Source organism: Podarcis raffonei, chromosome 14 (assembly GCF_027172205.1).
Source record: "Podarcis raffonei isolate rPodRaf1 chromosome 14, rPodRaf1.pri, whole genome shotgun sequence".
Lineage (NCBI taxonomy): Eukaryota > Metazoa > Chordata > Lepidosauria > Squamata > Lacertidae > Podarcis > Podarcis raffonei.
The window spans coordinates 47,190,095-47,201,221 of NC_070615.1; the positions used below are offsets into that span (position 1 = coordinate 47,190,095).

Here is an 11,127-nt window from a genome sequence, read left to right on the forward strand (position 1 = left end):
GAATAAGGAAGTGGGCGGGCGAGCAAAAAAAGGAAGATTTTTGAGGGTGGAAGGGCAGAGGGTTTTTAAAATTATTGTTATTATAGCTTTATTGAGTTGGCTTCGGGGGCTTCTCATTTGTACTGCCTAGGGAAATCTCACTATAATTCCTTTGGGGCCAAGAGAAAGTCTACATTAGGGGCTGTCCTTGGGTCCCACGACATAAATTTCCCCCAGCGCAGCCTGCTGCCGAGACCTCCTTTTAAAAACACCCCCCCCACAATATCCTTCAGGCCTCTTCCCATGTTTAGAGAGCCTATCTCTAGTTTGCTGTGTCCTTAAAATATACGTTTATAAACTTAGGCCAGCTTTTTATGATGATATCTGTATCCATAACACATAAGGAAAGGCGGAGCTACTTCTGAAGAATCACTCGTGGTTACTTGGTCCCTTTCTTTGCCCTCATTGCCCCAAATTATTATTATTTATTAAATTTACCAGATACTAGAATGTGGTGGGGTGGTTTACAGCGCCTGTCATCAAGACGCTCCCTTGTGGTCAGACGTCTCTGGCCATCTGTCTTAGTTCGTGGTCCAGTGTTATTGCAAGTGGAGTCAAGACGGCCATACACACCGCAGGCAGGTAAGAATTAAGGTCCTGAGACTGATCCTGGATTTGCTGTGGTTGGGATTCATACTCTTTGATAGCTAGGATTGGAATGCAGGAAATGCAGCACTGAGACAGTGCATTGTTACATGTAGCTCAGTGCCATTTATGGTGCCTGTCAGCTGCTAACAATAAAGTATTTCAGTTGGGTCTTTCTTAGTTTTACCTGGAGTTGCTGGGAATTCAAAATGGAATGAGATTTTGCATCTAAAGTATGGCATGTGTTCTACCTCGGAGCTATAGCCTTTCTTAAATTAGGAACAGGTAATTTTTTTGGGCCGAGGGCTACATGGTCTCCTTGGTCAGTTCCCTCAGACCTGTATGCCAGAAGTATAAAGGTAAAGGGACCCCTGACCATTAGGTCCAGTCGTGACCGACTCTGGAGTTGCGGCGCTCATCTTGCTTTATTGGCCGAGGGAGCCGGCGTACAGTCATGTGGCCAGCATGACAAAGCCGCTTCTGGCGAACCAGAGCAGCGCACGGAAATGCCGTTTACCTTCCCGCCAGAGCGGGAAGATTGGTGGGAGAGAAATTTTTGCGGGGGGGGGCTGCAACAGAACCTCAGATGGGGATTTAGCTACCCCAGCCTTAAATATTTCTCCACCCCCACCCCCTGAAAAAATGTATGTTATAGTTTTCAGGTGTCATTTTCTCATTGTAGCAAACAGAATGCCTCTAGGATGCCCACAAGTTGGTCCTAAAATAGATCATAAAGATAATAGGCTTCCATCACTGTTGCTGTTTTAACTGCTACCATTCACCATGTTGCCTTAGAACCTGCAGATTTCATTCTGGCACCACACATTCTACACATATCCATTGATAGATGTATCTGTTGTGATAAAGCTGAGTGTGCAGTGGCTTGCATGTGTGATCTGATCTGGTTTTAAGCCTTTCACAGAATCTTAAGAGTTGATAAAGTCTTAGGAGCTGGATGGTTTTTTGATCTCCCTTCACACTGATGACAATTATCCTGCTGTATTGATCATCAAGACAGAGCCATGCTACTTATAAGTTTGGTTTCTCTGTTTTGTGAAGGCTTAAATGTACCCTCCTTGATAACAAATGATGTCTTTAGAAGACTTTAGAACCCAGCATGTGCTTTCTACAAACAAGTAACAGCAGCTTACTATCAATGGTTTGAGATGCAGAAGTTCTTTTTTTCTTTTGCAGCTAGAGGGAGCTCTCTTTCAATCTGATGGCATCTAACATCTGCAGGCAGTGCATTCTGGGAGATGTAATTCACTGAGAAAATGGGCTGGACAAAGTCATTAAAATGATGTTGGTTGGCAGCTGATAGGCAGAAAGTCAATGGAAGAGTGGCAGCTCCTCTGGGGTGCTTGGCTCCACTCTCTTACATTTTAGACAGTGAGCTACATCATGTACTGTATGTAAAATACATTGACCATTTATTACAGTATCTTATCCCAAAGGATGTTTTCTAAGAGATACATTTAAAATTGGTGGTTCTTGAGCTCCCTGCACTCCCTTTTCTTTTATCTGTGGTACTTCACTGCCTCTGCAAAACATATACTGGCACATATAAATGCATATTAAAAATTAGATTGCTAGCAGTTAAGCAATGGATTAAAAAAATAAAAACCTAACTGTGTAAAGATAATCATAGATAGCTGAAAACCATGGTGGAAGGCAAGGTCAAGCATTCCAGAGCGCTGACTGTTGTGTATCTTTGAACAGAAAGATTCATATTGATTCAGTAATTGCAGGAATGGGGAAAGAAGCCAGTACAATGTAAAGAAAGAACATAAGAAGAATGTGCTGGATCAGGCCAACAGCCCATATAGTCCAGCATCCTGTTCTCACAGTGGCCAACCAGATGCCTGTGGGAAACCCTCAAGCATGATCTGATCCCAAGAGCACTCTTTCCTCCTGTGTTCTCAGGCAGCTGGTATTCAGAAGCATTACTACCCCCCGGGCCTTATTGATTTCAATGGATCTAGACAAATCTACATTTGTCTGGATTGTGAGCATTGGATATATACATATTTTATTTATTTCTTAAACAGAGATATGTATTTTTCTTGCAGAAAGGAAAAGGTTCTACCAGAATGTCAGCATCTCCCAAGGTGAAGGTGAGCACCTCTGTGTACTGTAGTTTGTCTTTTGTGCAGATGTTTGGAGCAGGCTCATCTGGACTTCTTCTCCATCCCAGCTCAAGGTTATGTTAAGGTGAAAGGCATGGACTTTGCCAAGGTGAGCTTTGTGGTGGAACAGGTGGAGCCATGCCTTCCATGCTGGCTCCTGTGTGTTGCAAAAGATTCTAATGCACCTAGAAGAGGGATATTGCAACACATTCAGGAAAAGTTTTACTCAGGCTTTGGCAAATCTTTGGTGGAAGAGAGTTCTGTTTGTGAGGTGGCTGTAGAAAACTTTGATACCTTCATATGTGGTTCCAATGTCAAGATGTTTTCGCTGCAATTGAAAGCACACGTGTTTACACTGGTATTTCTCTGACCATTCATATAATTTTGCTGTCACTGTTTGACCCTGTTTTATTGAAGCTTTTTGTTTTTCTTATGTTTGTTTTGGACCACCATGGTATTGTTTGCTGAGGTTGAAGGGTGGGGGAAATTAAATCAATAAATGAAGTGTTTAGTTATTGTTAAGAAAGCTATTTGTTGGTTTTCAGTGACAGGGTATGAGTAGGACAGTGTTTCTCAAACTTGGGTCCCCAACTTGTTGGACTACAACTCCCATCATCCCTAGCTAACATGACCTGTGCTCCAGGATGATGGGAGTTGTAGTCCAACAACAGCTGGGGACCCAAGTTTGAGAAACACTGGAGCATAGCTGTCAACGTTTCCCTTTTTTAAAGGAAAGGGAAATTCCCTTATTCCAAATAGGATTCCTCACAAGAAAAGGGAAAAGGACAGCTATGCACTGTAGTAGGAACTTCCATCATGACACCATTCAAGAATTTAATATTGGATGCAGAATTTGTCACTGTGAGACTCTCAACTTCTCAAATAAATGAAACCCATCACAAGCCACTGGTCCTTAAAACTGCAAAGAGTGACTGGACAGTGTGAAGATAGTGTCCAGCAGAATCTCAAAAGTTGCAGGCTTAGTGGGTTTTTCTTAACCTTTCTTCTTCAGGTGGCTTTGAAATCAACTTGGACCACCGAAAACTGAAAACCCCCCAGGCCAAGCTCTTCACGGTGCCAAGCGAGACTCTGGCTCTGGCTGTGGCGACCGAATGGGACTCTCAGCGGGACACCATCAAGTTCTACACAATGCACCTGGTGTGTGAAGGAGAGGGTGGGGCATGTGAACAAGCAAATGGAGGGTTGAGATTGCAGCCAATCTGTTCTCTTTGAGTTGTTAGGCAGAGCAGAATGTTCATCTGGTAGCTAATGCAGGCTAATGTTTGACTGAACTGTATAAATCAGATTGCAGGTGGGAGATACAGTTTTGAATACTCCACTCAACAATGTATGCATGTTGTGCTTTGTGTTTTTTAAGACCCTACAAAGTGGCATGTCGGGATAGGTAGCCCATCCAGCTCTATATTGTGCTATTTTTCTGCGGTTCACCTTTTGCAACTTGGTGCCCTCCAGATATTTTGAACTACAGTGGTACCTCGGTTTAAGAACAGCCCTGTTTATGAACTATTCGGTTTACGAACTCCGCAAAACCAGAAGTAGTGTCCCGGTTTGCGAAATTTACCTCGGACTAACGACGGAATCCGAACAGTGGAAGGGAACTGGCAGCGGGAGGCCTCATTAGGGAAAGCGCACCTTGGTTTAAGAGCGGTTTTGGTTTAAGAACGGACTTTTGGAACAGATTAAGTTTGTAAACCGAGGTACCACTGTATAGCTTTCATCAGCCTCTACCAAAATTGTTGTGCTGGCTGGAGCTAATGGGAATTGTGGTCCAAAACAGAAAGGCAACAGGTTGGAGTAGGACTGTTGCAAGGACTTTTGTACAGGGAGTAAGACTGTATTGATACAAGCTGTTTTACAACTTCAGAGCTTGTGGGGAGACTTAAACGGGGAATTGGCTGGTTCATTGCTTCCGCTGTGTCACTCTGCTAGTCTAGCTCTCGATTACTGTAGCTTCTTTCTTGCCTTTCAGACAACCTTGTGCAACACAGCTTTGGACAACCCGTCGCAGCGAAGCAAAGATCAGCTCATCAAGGCAGCTGTGAAATTCTTGGAGACGGACACAGTTTGGTAGAAATGCATTCTGGGAAGGGGCTCGCTTAGAAGCTGGATCTTAAAAAATTATCTGATCAGGGAATGAGAAAACCAGTGTTTCTGCAGTCACTGTGTAGTGGGTATGAATGAAAAATCCACTGCCACATTGAAGTAGAACCTGAAGTACTTCTCCTAGTGCAGATAATGCCTCATTTATTGAATTCTACCTCATTGTTATAATCTCCTTAAGATTGGCTGACCATTTTAGGTCGAGGGGCCTCATCACCCCATTGCATCCCAGATGTGATCACCCAAGTGGTGGCATGTTCACATGCGCAAGTGTGCAAGCACACCAGAGAGTATCTGCTCTCCTCAGTTATCTTCCACTTGGACTACTGCAATGCACTCTACATGGGGCTACCTTTGAAGGTGGCTCGGAAACTGCAACTAATCCAAAATGCGGCAGCTAGACTGGTGACTGGGAGTGGTTGCTGAGACCATATAACATTGGTCCTGAGAGATCTGCATTGGCTCTCAGTATGTTTCCAAGCACAATTCAAAGTGTCGGTGCTGACCTTTAAAGCCTTGGTCCTGTATGCCTGAAGGAGCATCTCCACCCCCATCGTCCAACCCAGACACTGAGGTCCAGCTCCAAGGGCCTTCTGGTGGGTCCGTCACTGCAAGAAGTAAGGAAGCAGACAGAGGGCCTTCTCGGTGGTGGCACCCGCCCTGTGGAACGCCCTCCCATCAGATGTCAAGGAAATAAACAACCTTCTGACATTTAGAAGACATCTGAAGGCAGCCCTGTTTAGGGAAGTTTTTAATGACTGATGTTTTAATGTATTTTTAACCTTCTGTTGGAAGCTGGATGGGCTGGGTAGAAATAATAAATTATTATTATTATTATTATTATTATTATTATTATTATTATTATTATTATTACTCAGCTGAGCCATGTAGAGCAGCAGAGAAGCAGGACGGATACTTTTCTCCCCATCATGAGGTGGAAAATTGTACTCTCTGTCCTTCAAATGATCAGTCTGAAGAGCAGATAGTGACTATCTTATCCACGATGTTGCTACCCACCATCACCTTGGCTTGGCTGGCAGGGGGAAGGGAATTATTGGAGAACTTGAGAGAGACACCCCACACTTGCTTTTACTCAGGAAGGTCCATGAGTAACAGTACCATGCCACAGTTGGGACAGCATAGTCAACTTGAAAATTTTAGAGGGCATTTGTGTGCGTGATTATATTGGGATTCACAGCTTTTCTTTGTCAGGAATTGGAAAAGCAGGATTGAATCTTGGGAGGTGCAAGCTTAGCTGTGTGGAACCTAATCCTGTTGTTCTTGATGGTCCTTTTTTTTGCTTTGCTTCCATGGTATTCCAGCTACCGGGTGGAAGAGCCGCCTGCCTTGGTGGAACTGCAGAAGAATGAGTGGGATCCCATAATCGAGTGGGCAGAGAAAAGGTAAGCAAAAAGTCAGTGCCAGGGAAATGCTGATGATGCACAGAAACGCCCTTGTCCCCAGAGGATGCTTGTGGCTCAGGGCACAAAAGTTAAACTGTGTTGGTTGGGGAGCCATTTAGATTTCTTAGGCCCATTTTTGAGCCTTCCTAGGGAAGACAGGTGGAGAGGAGAAAGGAATTCAACACTCTTGGCTGCCAACTGCCTCCTCCAAAGGTATGTTGAAGGACTATCACTTTCTAAACTTCTGTTAGCTAGATAGGTATTGTTTTTGTGTGTGTCCTAGATTAAAACTGGAGGTGCATTTGCTCTTACAATGGCAACAGGCTTATTTTTTAAAGGGTTCGTTTCTACCCATCCCCAAGTTTCCTGTATGAGTACCTAATCTTGAGTGCTCACAAAAAATCTACATACACACAGAGACTTTGCATAGGCTGCATGTGGCTTTGGAGGGATGTTTTTGAGGTTCTTGGATGTGACAGGATTCCTTTGTATATCTATCTCAACTTTTTACAAATGTGTCTATGGTGACTTCTATAAATATATATATATATAATGAAATACAGAGCCCCCTCCAAATAGATAAATAAAAATCAGCCTCGCAACAAAATTGACCAGAAACCCAGAGGCTAAAAAACAGCCAGAGATACTTTTCTCAATGAAGACATTCTGGGTTTGCTCAAGAGTGTGGCCTATCTAAGCTCTGCTCTGCTTGTAGGTACAATGTTGTGATTGGCTCATCAACAAGCATCATGGGTCCCAGCATCCCGCAGAGCACGAAGGACACCTTTGTCAGCCACCTGGCATCGTATAACAGCTGGGCCCTTCAAGGTAAAAGGGCTGTGTCTGCTGTCAGTCATATGCCATACCCTGCATCTGCCGGTTTTCTGCTTTAGCTAGAAATGTAGTTTGAGGTTAAGAATTCTTTGGTTGTTATCCCACCATGTGAGATCAAGCGGGGGAGGCACACTGGGGGACCTTTCTGCATTTTTAAGAGAGAGAGACTTAATTTTTTTTTTAAGAAGAGCCCTGCAGGATCTGGTTCAGCATCCTGCTTCCCACAGTGGCCAATTAGTGGCCTCTGAGAAGCCCACAAGCCGGACGTAGAGACAACAGCCCCCTCCTGTTTATCCCCAGCAATGAGTATTCAGGGATAGACTGCCTCTGAATATGGAAGTTGCATTTAGATGGCTGTGGACAGGCCTCCTCTTCCTTCTCCATGTCCAATCTGATGTGAGCACAACAGTAAAAAAAGTGAGATACGAATCTAAAAAAACAAAATAATTGTTACTTTGAAGCTGTTTAAGCAGGGCCGTCTTAGGCATATCCGGCGCCTAGGTGCAAAGATTCCTCCGGCGGCGCCCCCCCCCCCCCGCGTTTCCCAGCGTTGTCAACCTTTTCCCAAGCCTCTGCGAGAATCGCTTTCCTCCTGTGGAGGCTTGGGAAGGAAGCTGCATGCCTGCCAGCCATATGGTTGATGGGGCACAGCTAGTGGGCGTGCAGGGAAAGGGGAGGCCGTCAGCAAACCCACGCAGCTCCCCCACTCGCTGGGGCGCCCCTGAGAGGCCAGCGCCCTGGCGCAACATGCCAGTAAGCCCAATAGGAAAGACAGCTCTGTGTTTAAGCAGCAGTGGCCCTCAGCATGTTTTGTGGAAGCAAATTCCATAGATTAAATTATATGTCCCGTGAATAAACTTTCTTTTGTCTGGTCCTGAATCTACAGCCCTCAATTTTAATCCTGGTACAGTGGTACTTCTGGTTACATACTTAATTCGTTCCGGAGGTCTGTTCTTAACCTGAAACTGTTCTTAACCTGAGGTACCACTTTAGCTAATGGGGCCTCCCGCTGCTGCCGTGCCGCCGCTGTGTGATTTCTGTTCTCATCCTGAAGCAAAGTTCTTAACCCGAGGTACTATTTCTGAGTTAGCGGAGTCTGTAACCTGAAGCGTATGTTATCCAAGGTACCACTGTATTACGAGGGAAGCAGAAAAAAAATACCGTATTTTTTCGTGTATAACATGCCCCCCCGTATAAGACGCCCCCTAATTTTGGGGACTCAAAATTAAGAAAACGGGGGGAGATTGCCCAGAGTTATAGAGTTTTTTTAGAGCTGTAGAGTCTGTCCCCGCACTGGCAGAAGCCACCAAACACACCACCCTATTGAAGCAGTGACAGCCAATCCACACCAGCCCTTGCCGCAGCCACCAATAACACGCCAAAATAGCCGCGGACAAACTCCGACCTGTGGCAGCAACTAATCCCACGTCCTCCCTATGCACTAACCCCAAATTTTAAACATAATATTTTAATAAAAAACCCTCGTCTTATACATGGAAAAGTACGGTATCTTTTTTCAGGTAGTACAGCATGTTAACAAAATGTCTGCTGTGCCCATTTGAGCCACCTTTGTTTTCCTACATGGTCTCCAGTAAAGGAAAGAGAGAAACCTGAATGTTGCAGCCGAATAAGCCCTATTTTCTTACGCAGGAATAAGCAGGATGGGGCATTAGGCGTCTGCTCACCTTCTCTTGACTGCTCTTCTTGTCGCCCGAGATTGATTTGCACAAGAAAATGACAGGTTTCCTTCCCTCTTTCTTTCTGGTTTGGGGCGTTTCTCCCTCTTGCTAGGCATAGAATACATGATCACCCAGCTGAAGTCTCTGGTTCTCTCGATGAGCCTGCTTGACAAACACCTGACAGTTGAGCAAGCTGTCCTACTGTCTCGTCTAGAGGAAGAATACCAGGTAAACCTCCTTGTGACAGAGATCTGGGGCTTTGGGGCCAAGTTAATTTAGGGACCGTCTGCTCCCATTATGCGCTTGCCTGCCAGATAAGACCTGCCTGTGGCTCTGAAAAAATGTTTATGACACTGATGGATTCAGTTCCATATCACACCTTTTAACAAAAACAGCTAAGGTGACTTTTCTAAAAATAAATACCTAATGAAATAAAGGCCCTCCCCCAATAAAATCAGTGTTGCAACAAAGCAATAGATCCCAGATGCTAAAAACAGCAGCAGTTACATAATAAATCAAGGTATTCTGGGTTTGCTTAAGAGCGTGGCAAATCTTTTTTAAAGAAATAATAGTAAGATTTTATGAAAGCTTTTTCATAATACAGTAAGATAAAATAAACTAATAAAAACAAAAACAGCAAGAGGGAGAAATAAAAAAAGAGAAACGTGTGGCAAATCTAAGCTCTGCTTTGCCTCCAGCTATGGTGTTGTGATCTATTTCTATTTCCTTCAGATCCAGCACTGGGGGAACGTTGAGTGGGCCCACGACTATGACATGTACGAACTTCGGGCCCGCACGGCTGCTGCTGCCCTTTTTGTTCAGCTTTGCTTAGAGAATTCCACGGTCAAACACAAGCTGCTGCAGGACTGAGACTCTGGGGCGGACAAGGAGCGGGCACCGGTGCCCTGGGCAGACCTGTAGAACATCCAGGACCGACTGAGTGGCAGGTGGAGAAGAGAGGGAGCTGGTGTTGGTATCACACTATTCGTCCAAGGCTGACCTGGTGATAGCGGTGATGCTGATGGACCTTGGAGCCTTAGACTGACCGGGTGTGGCGATTCTCCTCGAACGAGGGGGCAGGAATGCCTGGCATCCGTTTCCTTCTGTTCATCCTGAACCCGGCCCTTGGCACATCCAAGAAGACTTCCCTTCCTCGTACTACACACCCTGTTCTCCAGCCCCTCCAGGCTGGATGCCCCCAAGTTGTGAATTCCCAGGAGGAAATCCGTTCATTCCTGGAAATGACAAGCACCGTCCAGCTGCGGCTATTTTGTACCATTGTGGCCCCTATTCTTGATTCCCTGTCTTACCAGCAGCAGCCCAGTTTGAGTTTTCCAGCAGGATGCACCTTTTCCACGGGGAGGCAAGCCTCTCGAGCACAGCTGCTGCAGGGTGTTCATTTCGGCTGGGTTGATGCTGCCCACCACCCAACTTGATTGGAATCTGGACCAGTCAGTGGTGGGCAGTGTGGCACAGCCTCACCTCTTAACCCAAGCTGGTGGCTCACTAGGGACTCCTGGCAAACCAAGAGAGAGCAGTCGATCCCTTTGCTTCTCTCCAAACGAGAATGGCTTGCGCTGTGGGCATCAGTGCTCCACCGTTTGGAATTAAGTGGGGTCTTGGGAGCCTCCGTTGCACAAGGGGTGAAGATGTGAAACTGCTGCTGGGTACTTTGGACAGCATGGAGGGGCGTAGGCACCTATTTGACCTCTCAGCAGGCGAATCACAGCTGCTTTTATAGCAAAGGTGGTATGATGCTAATTTGGTGCATTTGCACTGTCCTGTCCTCCTCGCTGCCTCCCCCTTCTCCCTGCAGTAAGCTGCAGCAGCAAGTTATCTGCAGTTGGAGGGGGCTGGAACCTAGGCCAGAACCAGAGTTAAACCTCACTATATTCCCCTAACCATTGCATGTCCTCCCATAGTTTCATAGCAGGCCTCTGTGTCTCCAAGAAAGCCAGAGCCTGCTATGGTGGTTGTTTTCACCCCTTTGTGTACCCAGCAGAGAAAAATGCATTCTTCTCCCCTCCCTTACAGTTTGATTAAATATTCCTGTTTGGTGCCTCTACATGCAGTATGGATTTGTGTGTGCGTGTGTGCATCTGTTTGTTTAAAAGGAGTTGGTTTCAGTGCCAGAGCTCTCTGGCCCAAACATTTGCTTTGCAGCTGCTCCATGTTCAGCTAAAGCGAAAAGATTTTGAGTTGCAGAGCTGGATCCCTGGAGAGCTAATCTGGGTAAAGACCATTGTAGGCAAAGCTGGTCTGAACCTGATTTTTAGGCTTAGGTTGACCTATAAGAGAATGTAGTGAGAGAGCAGGACTATGTGGATGGGGCCGGCCAAG

The 11,127-nt window shown here is 45.6% G+C and overlaps 1 protein-coding gene across 1 annotated transcript; it reads left to right on the forward strand.

Moving 5' to 3' along the window:
* The first annotated feature begins 240 nt into the window (after positions 1-240).
* On the forward strand, positions 241-9,756 carry ATPAF2 (ATP synthase mitochondrial F1 complex assembly factor 2). The gene is made up of 8 exons (XM_053366202.1): positions 241-621; positions 2,694-2,738; positions 3,763-3,908; positions 4,741-4,838; positions 6,194-6,274; positions 6,990-7,102; positions 8,900-9,015; positions 9,520-9,756. The coding sequence occupies exons 1-8, from the start codon at positions 489-491 to the stop codon at positions 9,655-9,657; spliced, it is 870 nt and encodes a 289-aa protein (XP_053222177.1). The 5' UTR covers positions 241-488; the 3' UTR covers positions 9,658-9,756.
* Positions 9,757-11,127: the final 1,371 nt, after the last annotated feature.

What these genes read in the sequence shown, in the direction of transcription:
- ATPAF2 (XM_053366202.1), top strand. Translation starts at nt 489, where the DNA reads ATGTGGTGGGGTGGTTTACAGCGCCTGTCATCAAGACGCTCCCTTGTG. An exon ending in TAACAGCTGGGCCCTTCAAG is followed by an intron (nt 7,103 to 8,899) that starts GTAAAAGGGCTG and finishes CCCTCTTGCTAG; the next exon opens with GCATAGAATACATGATCACC. An exon ending in GTCTAGAGGAAGAATACCAG is followed by an intron (nt 9,016 to 9,519) that starts GTAAACCTCCTT and finishes TATTTCCTTCAG; the next exon opens with ATCCAGCACTGGGGGAACGT.